This window comes from Saimiri boliviensis, chromosome 9 (assembly GCF_048565385.1).
Source record: "Saimiri boliviensis isolate mSaiBol1 chromosome 9, mSaiBol1.pri, whole genome shotgun sequence".
Taxonomy (NCBI): Eukaryota; Metazoa; Chordata; class Mammalia; order Primates; family Cebidae; genus Saimiri; species Saimiri boliviensis.
In genome coordinates, this window is record NC_133457.1 from 33,632,976 (window position 1) to 33,652,216 (window position 19,241).

The following is a 19,241-nucleotide window of genomic DNA, read 5'->3' on the forward strand; positions in this document are numbered from 1 at the left end:
ATCCAACTCTAAAGTAACTGTAAAGTAGCCTATTCTCCTCTCAAGCAAATAAAGGGAATTGTTACACCAATGAAAGATTCTGAATAAAACTGAAAAGCAGATCTAATTAATAAGATATGGACAACTCAATTAAAAAAAAATCAGAAGACCAGAGTACATTTTTTCCTCAAATTTTAAGGATCTAGATTTTACCAATAGTGAGTTTCTCAATGCACTGGAAGAACATAAATACATAAACACACGTACAATCACCCAAATCTAATATTAAAGAGTATTCTTCATCATCTAAATATTCATCATTAATATTTAATCACTATCTTTTTAATGTGAATTTCGAATCAGATTTTGAGTTCACTTTCTTTGCCTCTATCAACTCAAATGAGTTAGTGGTTTCTTGAAAATGATTTAATCCCTAATAAATAATCAATCTTCTTCCAATCACCAAATCATGTATTTCCTCCTCTTATACTCTCTTTAACCTAAGCAATGCTTGAAAAACTGCTCACTTTGAACCTTCTGGAAGCTCTCATAGCTGTGGCTTCTACCATTTTGGCACTGTGACTTTCCCCTACTTTGATAATTCCTCCAGTAAGTACTAATAAAATACTTCCTCTATCCAATTTCTAATCATGGGGACTTTCTGCAAATAAATCCTTAGTTCTTTCCTTTGATTTCTTATTTGTCTCACACCTTGAAATGGCATTTCTGGAGGATGACTCACAGATCTCTAACTCATGGTCTTTCAAATTGAAGTCTCTCACATCCAACTTATTTTTGAACAGTTTACTTTAGAGGAACTAGGCTTGCCATGTTCTTTGCTCTTGGATGTCACTTTGTCCTACTGACATACCACTTGACAAAATCTGCTTTTAAAGAGACCATTTTAAAAATTCATACATTTTTTATCCTTGCTACCACATTCAAAAACTTCCAGGTAATTCTCCCATGTATTTAACAATCTGTCTTGAATAAAGCTACCATTTTCCTTGATAACCTTACAGTCTAACTTACAATTTCTGAACTATCTAACCTGCCATTTTCCTTGACATCTAGGGAGAATTTTTTATTAGACATTTCAAGTCAAGCCCTAGCCAAATCATTATACATTCAAATTATTACACCGAAATAATGAGTATTGAGCTGCTTTACTGGCTATCACCACACAATTTTTCACCAAATTAATGCATTTATCAAACACATAAGAATTATTAAGAGACGTGATAAAAGACCATGTTACTATTTTCTTGGGAATTTAGAACATATATTAGATAGGCACATTTAATATAAAATACACAATATTTTAGGTTATTAGGAATCACTGTGAAAAGTTCGCCACCACCCTCACCATTCCTGTTACTCTTAGACATCAAGCAACATTTTGGCCCTACTGTCCCTTCAGGACTGCCATCACCACACTACTCTGTTCCATTTCCCTTGACTCCATCCTTTCTAAAATTTTCTACCCTGCCCTCTCTGAACCACCTTCCATGATAGCAAATTTCCTTAGATTCTCAACTCATCAGTGAATTCTGCAACCATCAACTTCCTTGGCTACTGTCTACCTGTTGTACAGCCCTGATAGAACCCCTGGCTGTTCTTCTTTGTGGCTTAATGCTAGGTGCTGAATTCTGCTGGACGTAATCACATACCATTACAAGCTAGAATCACTACCCATAAATACGATGTCCCATTTCCATTTGACTCCAGGGTTGTCTTATCAACCCACTTTAACCTTTTTTACTCCCCACAAATCCTCAAGTGCTCTACCTTATGATTCACTGTCAGCAAATAATATCACCCTAAGTTATCAAACAAGAGATTAAAACATTAGTGATCTCATTCAACTCTGCCATCAAATCCATGAACTACTGCACCTAAACGCCTCTTTTTCTCCTTCCCTTCTATTATTACAACAGAAAATAATGTCCCTCTTCCTGTCTTTGCTCTACACTGCATCTCCTCTATACTTCCAAGACCAGACCACAGAACTCTTTTTCCACTGATTTTCACTTTTTCTAGTACTGTTGTACCTTTTCCCTTCTATTCCTCATGTAAGTTTAACACAGAATGCCTAATTCATTTATATGAAATACACCGAGTGCTGGAGTATGGATTCTTGAGATTACAAAAAGCACTGTGCTTACCACAAACACAGTAATTTTATCCACTAGACGCTTCAGTTTTCTTTACTAATCTCCGGCAGTTTTGCTCACTCTCCTCTTGATATCTTAGCTTCTCTGGTGTCACACTTTCCTGGTTTTCCTTCTACTTCCCCAGCCTCTTTTTTAAAGTCTCCTTTGCAGGATCCTTTTCTGCTGCAAGGCCTTTAAACGACTTTCCTTAGATACTGGTCCTAGGTCCTCTTCTCACCCTATACGGTATTATGCGGTAATCACAATCATTGCCATTGTTTCTGCTACCATACTTCAGGTGACAAATCTTTATCTCTGCCCAATTCTAAGTTTCAGGCCCATACATCAAAATCAACAGGGTGTCTTCATTTGAATGTCCAAAGGTACTTCTAACTCACATCCAATCTCCTCTGCAGCCCTCTATCCCATCTGTACCATACAAAGTTCTTCCTCTAGATTTCCCTGTCACAATACTAGCATTATTATAGACCTAATTAGTCAATTCAGAAAATTGTACGTCACTGCAAACTTCTCTCCCCGACCATCTCCCCATATCCTGTCAAGTACTAGATCAAGTACTGTCAATTCTACCTCCTAAATAGCTCTTTCATGTTTCCACTTCTCTCCATTTCCATTGATAAATTCCAATACAGGCCACTATCTTCTCACTCAGAATATTTCAAAAGCTTCTAAAATGATTGTAAAGCCCCTAATCTTGTCCCCAACACTGTCGTTTATTCACCCCACTAAAACCAGAATAATCTTTGTAAAATGCAAATCTGGCCACAAGATTCTTTCACTGAAATACCCACTGTTCTTAGTATAAGGGAATATATCCTAGTCTTCAGTTTCATTTGTAGTCATTCTCCTTTTGAACTCTTAACCTTGAATCACATTGAAATTCTCTGTGTTTAGCAGAGGGCAAGCTCATAGCACAAACTCTTTACTTAATCATCTGGCTAACAGCTACTCATTCTTTGGTTACGGCTTAGCTAGACGTCACACCTTCCTTGATCCACCATTACCACAGTTGGATTCTCCACCAATGTAGTCACTGAGCAACTGTTAATTCCTCTAGGAAAGCACTTACCATTCTCTATCTTTATTGATCATTTTTCTTTTATCTGCTGGGCACCCCCAAATCCTGGCTACTAACCATAAAAACCATAGTATCTGGAACTGTATTTACCTTTTTCAATGTTTTATTTCTAGCACTTAGAACAATCCTAGTATACACAAGGCACTCAAGTATCTACTGAATGACAACCAATAAACTTTTAAAGTGTTTTAAACTTAAGGAAAGCTGCCAACCCTATAGATTACCGGTTCTATCATATTTCATATGCAAAATAAAAAATATTTGCTATATACCATGTTAATAACTTTTAGAAATCAGGTATCAACAGTAATATCTATATAACATGTTCACTAAAAATTATGTGTATCAAACATGTATATTAAATGTAAGCATACTACATGTAGTCTATGCTCCCAAATTATGGCCACAAATTTCTTTAAAAAGTAATAATTTATTTCCTTAGCTTTCCCTTTGCCAAGTAATTATTGCTGTGGGTTAACTCCCTAATTCTTGATTATCATAACTTGACATTTACTTGCCAGAAAACTCTCTGCCCATTTGGTTTAATGCAAATTCTGAGATGGGTCATATTTAAAAGAAAACATGAAATAAGTGAATTCTAGGAGGACTTCAAAGGAAGAGAGATCAAAGAACAGAGGATAAAAGAGGAGAGTATATTGACTTTTGAAACCCTAAAAGAAGAAAAATTCAAGTGCCAAAATTATCAGAAACAATAAAAGAGTTGATACATTACAACTTAAGAGAGGAAACAGAAAGACAGATGGAAGAAAAAGGCATTAAGCAATTATCAGTTTGAGTACTGATAAAACACCACAGTTTGTTCATTCATTATTTACTGACTAGTGCCTATGTGCCACGTACTAGGTATACATACAGTTTGAACATAATTCCTGCCCTCAGAAAGTTCACATTTGAGAGAAGGAGACAATAAACAAGGTAACAAATTAATGTAGGATTATATAATTGTTGAGTGCTCCAAAGGAATAAAAAATAATGTCAGAGAAATGGCATGTAGGAAGGGCCCAGAGTTTACAACTGGCTTAGCACATCTGAGCAAGACCAGACAGACAGGAAGACAGCCATGCACATCACAGTCAACAATCTGGATTTTATTGTTAATATAATGGGAAGTCACCAAAGAGTTGTAACTCAGGGAAGAAAATAAAAAGACTTTTTTCATTTCTAAGACGACTCCAACTAATCAGCCCAGAGTAGGGTTTACAGTACTTCAGACACCATTTTTATACTTTAATCAGATATCTAGATATCTTCAGCAGTACACGCTCATCTTTAAATCAAATTTAAATCCACCTCTACTATATGAAAACAACAATAAGCCGGGCGTGGTGGCTCAAGCCTGTAATCCCAGCACTTTGGGAGGCCGAGGCGGGTGGATCACGAGGTCAAGAGATCGAGACCATCCTGGTCAACATGGTGAAACCCTCTCTCTACCAAAAATACAAAAAATTAGCTGCGCATGGTGGTGCGTGCCTGTAATCCCAGTTACTCAGGAGGCTAAGGCAGGAGAATTGCCTGAACCCAGGAGGCGGAGGTTGTGGTGAGCCAGGATCGTGCCATTGCACTCCAGCCTGGGTAACAAGAGCGAAACTCCGTCTCAAAAAGAAAAAAAAAGAAAAACAACAATAAAGATCATGATAGGACAGCATCATTTTATTTTATCAACATCAGTCAACTATTTTAAATTACCAATTTCTTCATGAATAAAGCCAGGGCACACCCTTCTAGTTCTAAAACACGTCACTGTAATGAAAAGAAAGGAATACTTGGGAAAAAAAACAAAATTACAGGAAGCAAAAATGGAGTTGGCAGGATTCTGAACATCTTGGAATTTTTTTTTTTAAGTTGCAAAATATTTTATGAATGACAATAGATAGAAAGCTTTGAAACAAATACTGTATGAAGACACAGGTTAGGTAATTACCTAAACATATAAAAGCTGTTAACTAAGAAGGTGAATACTCTGACATATAAAATTTAAGCCAAAACCTTTAGTAATATTTAACAAAATGCCATTCTCAAAAAGAGACCCGATATGGTTTGGATGTATGTCCCTTCCAAATCTCATGTTGAAATGTGATTCCCAGTGTTGGAGGAAGGTTCTGGTGGGAGGTCAGTTCTCAGTTCACTTGAGATCTGGTTGCTTAAGAGTCTGACACATCTCCCTTCTCTCTTGCTCCTAACACATATCTGATCCCCCTTTGCGTTTTGCCATGATTGAAAGCTTCCTGAGGCCCTCACCAGGAGAAGATGCCTGTGCCATGCTTTCTGTGCCAGCCTGCAGAACCATAAGCCAATTAAAGCTATTTTCTTTATAAATTATCCAGCCTCAGGTATTTCTTCACAGTGAGTTAAAAACAGACTAACAAAGGGTTTCCTACAGAAAAATTTCTCTCATCACTGATGACATTCCAATCCCTTATAAGCTTGTGAAAACAAGTGATTCAAACAATATTATTTAATCAGTAGGTTAAGCAGACCTGAATTTTGATACTGCTATCTTCAGAATAGAAATAATGAAGAAATAATAAAATGATTACTTCTTCATTTTATTGGTCATTAAAGGTTAAGAACAAATAATCATAAATAGTCTAACAAATATTTTTGCTTTTTTGTTTTTAGCTAAACTACCAGTAACTTATCAGTTATTAAACTTATGTCTTAGATCTTGGAATTTTATATGGTAATTCATGTAAACTAAACCTAATAGAGCACACAGAAAATGTCATATTTTCTAAGCTGTTCTCTATTTGAAACAATAATTCAAGCAGTTAAAAGTTTAATTTACATGGAAAATATCTCTTAAGACACACACACATACACACACACACACACACACACACACATCCAGATAGTTCTTTTTTCTACGCTCACCTACTCTTCTCAACCACGCATGAAAATAAGTCAATGATACGGAGTTTTTCTCACCATTCCTATTATCGGGATTTTTTTTTTCTAATCTTTTCCAGAATTCTCACAATCGTTCAACAGTACTATTTCTTTATAAATGTTAAAATTCCGATTTGAGAAATTTAAGACTTATCTTGTTTACTAATAGAATCTATGAGAAGAAATGTTTTTTAAATTACACATGACTTCTACACAGACAAACCACTGAAGTGCAGTGTTTAAATACTTAGAAAATGTGTCATCCCCTAAAGATAGCAGAAATGTGTAAAAAGCTTCAAAATACTTGAAGAAAAAGCCCATGAAAGACATATATTAAAATAAACAAAATAGAAAGGTGATGATTCTTCAAGTAATATGACAACCTCATTAAAATGCAACATGTTTTTCTGAAAAAAGAAAATTAAACAAGATGAAATAGATGCTTTAAGTAAAATATTTACCTATACAATGCACAAAGCCCACTATGGTTAGCAACCTTCAGGGCTTTGAAGAACAAGATATTTACATATCTTTCTTTCTGCATGTGCCTGTGCGTATGTGTGTTTTGTATATATTTTTAACAGTTGACAGCTGTTTTAGAGCATACAGAGATGCCAAGCTGAATGAGGGTCTTGATTACTTCAAGATTAGCTATCTAAAGTTTCTATTCATTTTAAGTGTTGTTAGTTGGAAGAGTCATTAGTCACTTCCTTGTCTCATAGAACATCAGCATACATTTACATTGTTAATGAACATTTGGGGTAAATGAATTAATGGCACTTTTAAACATCAATTCAATCCTAATAACTCAGTATGTCTCAGAAATGTTAGGCTAGGATATAAATGAAAAGCCTTTTTAGTAAAGGTAACTACTTATTCCTGTAAACAATGAAGGATAAAATTAATTTAAAATGTTTTTTAACCAGGTTAAAAAAAAACCCTCAGTATTTAATGAAATAGACCATAGAAAAATACCCACTTAAAAAAACAAATAACAACAAAAACTATGTCCTCAAATAATGAGACTAATCAGAAATAGTATGGAATATTTTGGATAAACTACTTTATATACTTGTAAATCAAAGACATTCACTTTTAAAACACCCACTTATAAAAGTGCTAACAAAGTAATCTGACTTATTTAATTATGAATGCTTATTATGAGCATTACATTTAAGAGAAAATATCACTAGAAAAGGTGTCGTGCTTAGCAGAGATATTAAAATACTGAAATTGAAATGGACACTACTAATTTTCATATTATCAAAAATCTTAAACATAAGTCTTCAGTCCTTATTTAACAAAAAATGTAAAAATTAATCAATTAAATCACAAAATAAGTTGGGCAAATTCTCTCTTATTTTCATTGAAAACAACAATGGCATTTGTATGCAGGAGGTATTAAAGAAGGCTCAAAAAAAAACATTCTGCGTAAGGTTTGTGTTCTCAAGAAATACTTTAGGTAGAAGTCAATTTCTTTTTTTAATTCTCAAAACACGAGTTAAAAGCAGACTTTGACATCAATATAAACAGAAAAATCATTTTATTTGAACAATATAACACTCATGATTTACTTTGACTAATTTTCCTTTTTTATAAGAGTTTGTCCATCTACTTGGACTAATTTGTTTTAAAATAGATCTCCCAATCTTGATACCTGCATTTTACAAGTGAAAAATTACAAGCAGTCACAGTATCAAATACTTATTAATTGCGTAAAAAAAATAAGGATAAGGCTTCCAGAATTCTCACAAACTAAACTGCTTCCTTCTAAGAAACTGTATTACTATCATTAAGTAAATAGAGAGAAAATAATAAAGTTTTGATACATAAACATTTGATAATCTGAATTAAGTCTACCTTTTACCAGTCTACCATTTAATAATATCAATGTATAGACTGTTTAAAATATAACGCAAATTTCAATTTTTTTAAACAGAAAAAAAGAGGATGAATCAAGTCTTTTATGCTGGAATAATCTCAATCTACTGAAGAGGAAAAAAATCTCTGCAAAATCAACGCCGAAAATTTAAGATTCTTTAAAGGATGTTTGATCAAGGCCACTTTGCATTTCAACATTCTTATGCTAAAGTCATTATTCAGTTTATTATTTTCTTTTAAAGAACGCCAGTGTGTTAAAAATTTAGCTAATGCCTCTGCGGATAACTGAAAGGTGACTAGTTGGCGTATTCATTAGCATCAAGAGTGCTCTATACATATCCAGAATAATGTACTTAACATTGGCCTGCTCAGCTTCATCAAGAGGTGGACGGAGCTAACTGAAGGCCCTCTGCTAGGCTTCCCAGTATCCTACCTGCAGACAGCATCGGAATATAAAACTCACCTCCAGACTTGTTAGAGTAACTGGACAAGGGGTCAATGCCTACTTCTTGTTCTTCTGGCTGCAGAGGATGTCTAGTTTCAGATAAGGAATGATACATTGTGGGAACTGGACAATGTCACCAAAAGTAACTACCTGGGAGGGGGGAAAAATACAGAGAAAAATAATAAATTCTTTGTCTGCTATGACTGGGAATAAATATGACTGAAACGATTAAATGAGCATTACACGCATTAACAAGTTTTCCCAGGCTCCAGGGACTACTGCCTCACATTGGTAGGCTTATGCAAAGAAAGGAAAAAGGTAAAAAATTTCCATTTCAAAAATTTCTAAAAAATCTGAGCTTCATTTATCATCTTTATCTCAATTTTGAATCGAATTTATTTTCAACAAATAAGGTAAACTCTAAACTAAAGAGAATATTCTCACATTTATAGCATTTTCTTTCACAGCCAAAATAAAAAAATTCACAATGGAAACTTTCAAAATACAGAAAATATAGCAAATTAAAATTATTCATGATAGTATTAGCTAGAAATATTAGTGTTAACATTTCAATGTATTACACATATACTTCCTGTCTTTATTCTGGGTGTTTATAACACATATGGTTTTAATGTGATCCATAACATGCTAAACGTAGTGATTATGGAATCTATGAATACTTTAAATTCAGTGGTTTCCTCCCAGCTTAAAAACAAAATAACAATTATGTGTCTATAATTTCTAATGATTCCTAGCATTCTATTATATAGTCAGCACAATTTATGTAACCAATTCCTTATGTAGTAAACAAGATATTTTCAGTTGTTCAACACTATAAACAGGCTCAAAAATAAGTATCTTTTAGCAGTATCTCTGTATTGTATCCATGATTATTTCCTTAGGACAAATTCTTAAAGTACAATAGCTGGATTAAAATATACATTTAAAAAATAAGATTTTTGGCAAATTGTGCTCTCTAATGGTTACCTAACAGAATAATTTATTTCCCCTTGATTCTTGTTAACAATGGATGTTTCCTCTTTGATTTTTTGAACCAACATGATACTCAAGTTTTGTATTGCATTTGCTTGATAATTACTGAGATACTGTTTCTCTAACATTTGTTTATTGTCTTTTGTTAATGGAGTTTATTGTTAATGACTGTCTTCATGATTTCTAAGCATGCTTCAAGTATTAAGGATATTAAGCCTTGGTCATGTGATACATATATTTTTCTCACAGTGTATATGTCTTTCAGTTGCATGACATTTTTTGACATAGGCAATTTTTTATGTGCCCAAATATATCTGTATGTCCAGTATCATTTCCACCTCTGGTGTTATACTTACAAGATTATATAAATAACTACCTATATTTCCTTTTGTCATTTTGAAAGTTTTCCCTCTCAATTCTAATTTATATAAATTATTCCACATTGAACAATTTTTGTTTTAAATTATTTTCAACTTCCAAAGTACAATGTAAATTTTTTACGTCCATGAGATGCAAATTACCTTCCCAAATAATAACTCTTCCAAAACTAAACCAAGTTCACCAATTTTCATGCAAAACATTGTAAGTAACATAATCTTTTAAATATCAGGAGCAGCAAGGACATGAGAGAAAGAAGAAACGGTAAGAGAAAAGAGAAGTGGTAAAAGCAAGTCCAAACAAAATGATTATTTTACAGGATACGGTCTTCATCTATGGAGGAAAAGCTTCAGAGATGCTCCTGAATACACAAATTCTTGATCACCTTTTCCAAAACAAAATGCGCCTCTATCCTATTTACTTTCTCTCTAAAATCATCACCTTGTAAAATACTCATATACATGTTCTAATTTTTATCAGAAGTCTCTAAAACCCCCTACACCCACACAATCACAGTCAGATGTTAATAAATCCTATCCCCCTGGGATTGTGGCTACAACAATATAAGCAGAGGATTAGGAAAAACAGAGAACTTTTGTAGCAAACATGCAGTAAGAATATCTAAAGCCATAAATCTTAAATCCATAAATCACTTACTATACAGCAGAAATGCTAGAGAATATAATCTAGTAGAGGACAGCAAAATGTAGATGATCATTTATAGTATAACACAGGGTTTGATAAATTCTGTTTAATACATAAGGCAATTCAGAAATAAAGTCCTCTTCTATGGAGCAGTCACCAAATTCAAATGTCTAATGAAGTCAGGCAAAAATCATTATTAATTAAAATTAACATTTATGCACAATGAATATACACCAAAAACTCCAAATGTTTCAAGTACACTCATTTCATCCTCCTTACAACCCAACTGACTTATCTTCGTCAATTTTATTTTCATTTTACAATAGAGAAACTGAGGTACAGAGAGAGTAAGTAATTTATCTAGAATCACACAAGGAGTAAGTATTAAAGCCAAAACTGAAGCCATCCTGTCTGGTTCTAGAGCTCACATTCTTTCTGCTACATTACTTTGGCTCTAAATAAGTCAATTAGATAAAAAGACCAGGTGTAAAACAAGAGGTATAAAAAGATACAGCCTATGAATAATTAGAACACCCTTTACTCTACTTCAGCTTTTGCAAGACAAGCTAAAGACCCAGAATTTTATGTGAAATCTGCTAATTTATAAGTGGTAGCAAATAATTCAAATTAAAAGAAAAATACTGAGTAGAACAGGTTAAACACTTTTCAAAATTTTATTTCACCCATGGGCAACTATTTTAACATATTCATATTCTCCATAAATTTTGTTATACTCTTAAAAACATAAAAGTAAACATTTGAGAATTTCTATTTCAAGTTTACTGCTAGATTCGTTAAATTTTCTTTAATATCCTAAACGATATTTTCATAATCTTAGTAGCTGAATTTCATATTTTTATAGTATATTTTCACTGTTACAGGCTTCACATATCTAAAATAAATAAATAAATGGCTTTTGTGTATTTTAAACTACATAAAAAATAAACAAGTGACAAGCAAGGGGATATCAAGGAATATTTTTAAAAACCTTCATCTTTACATAGCTAGAAGAAAATACTCTCCAACACAGTGATGTTCATACATTCATTTAAGTTGCTAAAAAATACTTAATGTCTTTTTGACTCCTTAGAGAAAGTTCAAGAAGTCATTTAGCTAATTTAGCTTAAATTATAATTCTTCAGAACTTAACAAGTCTGTGGTAATAACCAATAACCAGAATACAAAATCGACCAAATACCTCAGTCTACAACCATTCTATATAATCAAGCATCCATTATATCCTAATTTATTATGCCTGTAGATTGAAAATGAACCACTGAAATGTTTTTATAATTAAATAAAGGAAACCAGCTGACTAGTAATAATGAGTTATTTTCAAGCAATCTGTTGAAGAAAACGTGTGGATAATGTTCTTAGTTTTCTTTTAATTATGGATTTAAATAACCTAATTCAAAAGTAACTGATTGAGAAGTTGCTGCTTTCATTTTTTATTGTTTTGTTTTAAATATAAAGAGCTATTTTAGCTTTCTTGAATCTAAAAAAGCAACTTAAGTGTGTTGGTGTTACTGCTATTGGGATTATCTTATGAAATCAAAATGTTTTTAAATATGAAATCATTTCCCTAAGAAGTTCCCAGTTTGTGTTTCATAAACGTTCCAGTATGAGAAAATGATTGATTACAAAGCAGAACATCAAGGGTCTTTAATAAATCTGTTTGTTTTGAAATTTATTATGAATAAATGTTTACCTATAAATATCAAACAATAAAAAATTAAGGGATTTAGTCCAAACTTTTTTAAACAATCACTGTAAAAGTCAAAACAACATAAATGTTAACACTTACAATGGTCCATTAGATCTCTAAATTTGATTACAAACTCCAACTTCTATCCTAGACATGCCTTAATTTTCTCTACATAGAAGCAAGACATATAGAGAGAAAAGAATATAAAGACCAAAAACATGCCTCTTAGTAAATGACTACTTAAATCCGTAACTGATAGATTTTAGTTCTCTTAAATGTTATCTACCTATTCCTATAATTTCTCTGGCTGAAAAAAAAATGATGCCTGAAGAATTACTTTAAATAAATACAAGAAATCTCATTTTTCTGATTGATAAAGCATAGTAATATACCTTCCATGATCTGGGAAAGGCCCTATCCCTCCTTTGTTACACTTACCATAAATAACAATTTTTCCTATTCACGTGATTCCAAAATTCCAAAAAGTTATAACTAATTTTACAATATGGTTTTAGTGCTATACTGGGCACAGGAGTTCACAAATTAGGCTAAAACTCCTATTTAAAATCCAAGATTAATCTTAAAGACAGTTGTACTGGTTTTACAAGTCTAGATGTTGGAGTATTAAATCTTAAAAGTGAGCTGTCTGAAGGAAAAGACTTCTTTTGCAAATAGTTAATTTTTAATAAAAGGGCAATAATTCAGCACTAAAGCTTAGAAGGCAGTTTTAAAGTACACTTAAAAATCAAAGCAATATTTCCATGTAAAATAAATCAATACAAGCAGTATCTAAGTGAAAATCTCAAACTATTAGCATTGTACAGATAAAATAATAGGTTAGTTTAATATTTTCTCTTTTAAAATAGCATCACAGGGACAGAACCTCTAGAAAAGGAATTTATTCTGTCTAAATTTAAAATTCTATGTATTTCAGCTTATATTCCCTCCTTAACTGCTTATAATAGGCACAGAATTAGCATTCTGAACGGTGTCATTCTAAAGACATTCATATTCGGAAAAGCTCATATAAGTATACTTCATTCATTTGAATTCTTGACTGATGGTAAACTTAAAAGTCAAACACCGAAATGATATAGTATTACTTTACATAAAGGTTTCTCCTATAAGGAGAGCATACCAAAGAGCTTAAGTGGACTACCTTCAGAGTTGATTACAAAAGGGAAGAAGGATGCAGCATGAATAAGTATGTGTTATAGGTAGCATGTATTTACCATGATAGATATTTAACAAGAAATATTACATTTTGGGTATAAAAGTAAGCTTCTCTGGTAGACTCTACATTCTCACAATTAAGACATAGGACAATTAATTATCTATAGAATTGATTTAAAAAACATTTTTTTATTTAGAAATGTTGGTAGCTAAAGGTAAATTTAATGATTGGAAGTAACGATGTTCTGAAGTCTTAACTATGAGGTCAGAAAGGAAGAAGGAAGAAAGGAAAAAAGAGGGAAAGAAAACAGAGAAAGAATAAAGCTTTATTTTTAAATTCTGGCAATCTTTAATGCAAGATGGTTACATTGGACTTTAAGTTAATTAAGTATTAAAATCAATCATCTGAAAGTCTTAATATTTAATATTGTTAGATTGCGTATCAAAGTAGTTTTATTATTTATTTACTCCAAACCTTTCCAGAATACTTCATTTGACAACAGGGGGTCTGTTTCTCACAAGATAAATGCATTTACAATGCCAAATAAATTATATATAAAACCATTTGTCTTAATACATGTCATTCAATATTAAATATCACCCATTGGTAAAACCCTGAAACTTTAATTCACTTTTACCACCACACAATTTTACTATACAAGTGTTGTCTAATAAATAGGTACAAGACTACAATAAGGGTCAACATACAAGAACAATGATCGAAAGAAAATCAAAAAAGTGAATTTTTATAATGTTCATGGTATCAGAATAAGCTGTTTAGGGCAAACAATTCACTGTAAATTAAAATACTAGATTCATAAACAATATCATAATGAGAAACATGCAGAATATGAGAGGTTCACAGGTGGACTTAAATATTTCATATTACAAACTAAGAATACATTTTGCCTTTCAATATTCAAATGTTATAAAGTCAGGAGAAAGTGGCAGTTGTGACCACATAAAGCAAGAGAAAACTGAACACTCTAAGAGTCAAACTGCCTAACAGAAAGCTCTCCACAGTGTATCCTCATATGGTTTCAGAGGTCTCCTGAGTAGATGCTCAAGATGCAGAGACTGGGGAATTAGCTTGGCCTAGTGAGCAAAACCAAACCTTTTATTATTATGCAGCCATATGAAAATACTTTCAGCTGTTGCTCTTACTATTTTATATAGATACTACCTCTAGCCATTAAAAGATTCAGTCTGGTTTTCATAAAATCAAGGTTAATACAACATATGATTGGAAATTCAGGAAAAATAAAATTTGAAAAGAGAAAACAGAAATCATAGTTTGGCCAACCATATTAAACTAATGATAATTAAGGATAAGAAAAAGAAACAAGTGGCTACTCTTCATACAAACATCAAATTAAATTATATTGTCCAAAAAAACAGTAAACAAAAATCTCTCCTTGGTGCAAACATGGGGAGGCCAGACGTATGTTCAGGAACACGTGACCAATTGTGGGGCAATCCTTCTAAAAGTCCATAAGAATCTGTTATTTATCCCTTGGTTTTTAGTAAGCAGTAGGGCTGGAAAACCTAAAGAAATTTTAGTACTTATAGATAGTCCTTTAGATTAAATAACAACAACAGAAGCAAACACATGGCATTTATTGGGAAGCAAAGCTGTTTAAACTACTATAAATATTAACTCACTTAAACCTTACAACAATTTTATAAAGTATATACTATAATACCTTTTACAGATAAGGAAGCCATAGTGAAGAAGTTATGTGACTTATTTAAGGTCACATGGCAAAGGTACCTAAAATGACAACAATTACCTAATAAATGGCCTTTCTTGCTGTAGGCAACATGAAATCTACGTATTTTACTTAACCGATAAACTGCTTTTTTAGCAAGCCCATCCACTTACAGGAAAAAGAAGCCACTGTTGTGTCAGGCTGGAAATAAAAGGCTAGTTCAAAAATACTCTCGTACAGTGGGTGAGAACTGTCATAAGTCCTTGTGATTGATTTAAAAGTCTTCAAGAAAATTCTTAGAAGCAAGTAAACATTATTGTTATACAATATGCAAGCTTTACAAAGTTAAACATCCATAAATAAATAATAAAAGAACCACATACTGATCAATGATGAGAATGTATCATAAGGCAATGATTAAATTAATCAAATTAGTAAGATTCAAGAAAAAAGTTAACCACTGGAATTTCTAACTATCCTTCCATACATTACAAAAAAAAAAAAAAAAAGAATAGGTTTTTGATTATAAAAGTAGAGTCTGAAAGTATTTCAGAATAACATCTGGTTTATATGTGACACAAAGCAGACACTGCCTTACGGCTAATCTTCTGAGTCAATTTTATTAAAAATACATACATATAAATACTAATATGCTATACTATACAACTAACTCTCCATCTACTCTTTTCTTGTTTTGAAAAATGTTTTAACTTTTACTTCAGTTATCTATCTTCTCTTCAGAAGACATTAAATTCCAGATAAAAGATGATATTATGAAAAAAAGAAATTCTATCTATTTCTAAATTTCATATAATACCTATCTCATGACTGATACAAGGAAGAAATAAAGCATGGGGACATGTATCAAAAGCTGCAGTGTACTATGTCCATTGTTGTCATTCCTGGCAATAATAATAAACATTAAAAATTCTTCATAAGACAGCAGATGCATTACTTGTTACATATTTTTAAGGTTATATTGATCTCAGCTAAATAAAAACAGCAGAGTAGGAACAGACTAGAAGAGGGAAGAAATGATAGGGACAGAGGGCAGAGAAATTCTAAGTAGAAAAGGGTGGGCCCCCAACAAAACTCCACCTTTAAGCTGAAATGCCTGAAATCTGCAGCCCAAAGTCAGAACTTCTATCCCTGTTTTCCCACTCAAATGTTGCCTTTTCCTAAACTACCCACGGCCCACCCGGCCCCTCCATCCTGTGCCTATAATACAGGACACCCAGGTCTCAGCCAGCAGAGAGAAGAAAGCAGCTGATGTCGTGACTAGCACTGAACATTGGAGAGAAGCGGTTTCACATGAGAGGAACAGCTTGACAGAGGGACCAGCTTGTGTAACTTTGGAGAAGAATCCAGCTGGAGATGACCAGACTTCAGGGGAAGATTACCTATCCACTCCATCCCATTTCCGGCTCCCCTTCTGGCTGACAACCACTTTCATCAGCAATAAAATCCCCTGCATTTACCATCCTTCAATTCATTCACACAACCTCATTTTTCCTGGATGCTGGACAAGAGCTCGGGAGCCACAAGTGCAGATACAAAAGGCTGTCACACTGGTTCTTTGCCCTCACTGGCAGAGGGTAGCCGCCTCATGCAAAAACACAGAGCCTACCGAGCTGTTAACACTTAAGCTGTCTGTGAAGGGCAGAGCTAAAAGAACACTGTAACATGCCCTCTGGGGCTTCAGAGGTCACAGGCACCCCACCTGGACACTGCTGTGGGGCCCATACAAAATTTGCTCCTACTGGAGGCCAAAACTGCTTGCTCTGGTTCCTGCACCTGCTAACCTGCGCGCTGCCGCCCGTGATGGGTGGAACGCAGCAGATCTGAGTGAGCAGAGATGGCTCCCATGGGCACTGAAGCAGCCAGCCAATTCCAGCACTTGTTCACTCCAGTTCCTACCTCGTTTGCTCACACGCTCCCTCCCATGAGTTGAGAGCAGAGGGCTGTGTATATGAGGCATTCCTGTCATGAGTCCTATGAAGGGGTTAAGGAAATATCCTGCTTCAGAAAGAGCATTCTTGGGAGAGAAAACATTGTGTACAAGGGCTCAGTGAAGAGGCAGGGCATGCACATTTCATGTAAAGTGTGTAAGGAGTCAAGGTCAGCTGGGTTGATGTTCAAGCTTAAGAAGTAGAAAAGGACTGTACAAGGTACGGCTTATAGACCTTACTCAAGATTCTGAGCTTTCTCCTAACGGCAATGGAAACTACTTTTAAGTACAGAAGGACACCATCTCCTACTACTTCTCCACATTTAAACTTCCTTCAGCTATACCAAATCACACACCTCAGGACTTCCATACATATGTTTCCTCTGCAAGGCACTACTGCACCTTCTTTGCCTAACTAACTGCTACTGGCCCTTAAGATACAGCTCGAAAGTCACCCCTCCCCAACATGCCTTCTCCCAATTTGATTCAGATGCTCACTTACCTTATGCATAACTCCATCCTAACATTAACCATTGTCTAGTATAATGGTTGGTTTTCCATTTTATTCATCCACACTCTTCAGTTGCTAGCACACCAGAACTTGTAAAAATCATTTATTCAATGAATCAACAAAAACAAAAAGACATGCTTCAATATAATTCCCAGATATGAGGACGAATTAAGCTATACTTGTTCTACACAGAAGCACACAAATTGAAATGATTTAAAAGAATCTTGTAGTATGCCATAGGGATATGGAGTATACTGTTTGAGATAAAAGATCTGAGTTTATCATCAGATTATTTTTTAAAATTTGATCATAAATAAGACCTAAAACAGTCACGTAACAAATAGATACTGAGCAGCACCTACTACAGCCAACAACTACAACATTGATCCTCACATCGAATGCAAACTCAATAGGCAGTGAGCTTAATATTATATACTATTTGGCGAAAATTACAACCATGATACTACATGTTACAATGACATTGAAATGTAGTATTCACTTTCAACCACAACTTTGGACATCCTCAAATCATGTAACAAACTACATTACTTAGAATGTTTCTTTTCCACAAAATCAAAATCCTTTTGAAATGTCAGAAAATTATACAGAATGATGAGGAAACAGGCTTTTTTTTTTTCGTATTTATAGTACATATAAACACGAAAGCGTATTAGCCTGCATTTAATCACCAGTTCAAACAACGACCTGATCTAACCTTTGACAAGTAAAATAAAAGTTCTGAATAATTTAACTAAAGCAAACATTTGCTATTAATGCTAGCTAATTATAGTAAGAGCTGGAGATAAGAGGAAGAGAGATGACAAAGAGAAAGGGAGATGAAATTTTTTAACTATGGTCGAGATCTGTATTATTCATTGAAAGATGATTTTTTTCAATGATTTAATTCACAGAAAAGGGCAAACTGAGTAAAGCAAAGTTTCTTTATAAATACTCAGATAAAGAAACATTTTAGCTTATTAGCTTATTTTTTTCAGTCAGTAAAAAATTATCTGTGTACTACGGGAATAGGAAAACAAGTTATAGAATTAGGATACAATCAATCTCCTTCTCTCCAGGGGCTCAAAGTTTAGTTAAGAAAAAGTCCAGGAAATGGGTTGCCAGATAAAGTAAAAAATAAAATAAATACCAAAAAACCATAAATATTTAAGACACACTAAAAAGTATTCATTATTTATTGAAAATCAAATTTAACACAGGGTTTTGTATTTTATCTGACAACCCTACCAGGAGACACATAATCACAAGTATTCATGGGAAAATATGTGGTATGACCACTGTAGGAGCTCCAGGATAAAAAGAGATCTCAAAGGACAAGAGTCCAAAAGAACTCACCCAAAGGTAGGAAAGAGATGTTTTTCCCAGAGCCGTCATCTGATTGCTACTGGAAAAAAACCAAAATGCGCGATTCAAATGTACTGACCCCAGCTCCACAGAATCTTGTATTTAAATTATCCTGAAAAAAAGGAGCTGTAAAGAAATATAATAGACAAATGAACAAATTTCTTAGTGGAGACCATCAACTACCATATGGCAGAAAAACGAAATGTTATGACAAGAATACAAGACCTGCTGAGTAGAAACAGAGAGTGTAAGATTATTCTGACACAGTTCAGAGACTACAGCTAACCCTTGAACAACACAGTTTGAATTGTACTGGTCCATGTGAATTTTCTTCTGCATGTGCCTGAACTGAG

At 33.6% G+C, this 19,241-nt stretch overlaps 1 protein-coding gene across 13 annotated transcripts in view; it reads right to left on the minus strand.

Moving 5' to 3' along the window:
- The window catches only part of TBC1D5 (TBC1 domain family member 5), a 584,223-nt gene that overhangs the window by 375,565 nt on the left and 189,417 nt on the right, over positions 1-19,241 (minus strand). For 12 of the 13 annotated variants that reach the window (XM_074405700.1, XM_074405701.1, XM_074405702.1 and 9 more), the window contains one exon: positions 8,483-8,614. In XM_074405700.1, the coding sequence (XP_074261801.1) occupies positions 8,483-8,579 (97 nt within the window). In that variant the 5' untranslated portion in view covers positions 8,580-8,614. Of the gene's footprint in view, positions 1-8,482; positions 8,615-18,879; positions 19,015-19,241 lie in introns of all 13 variants that reach the window. The other variant, XM_074405706.1, reaches the window with a different exon arrangement.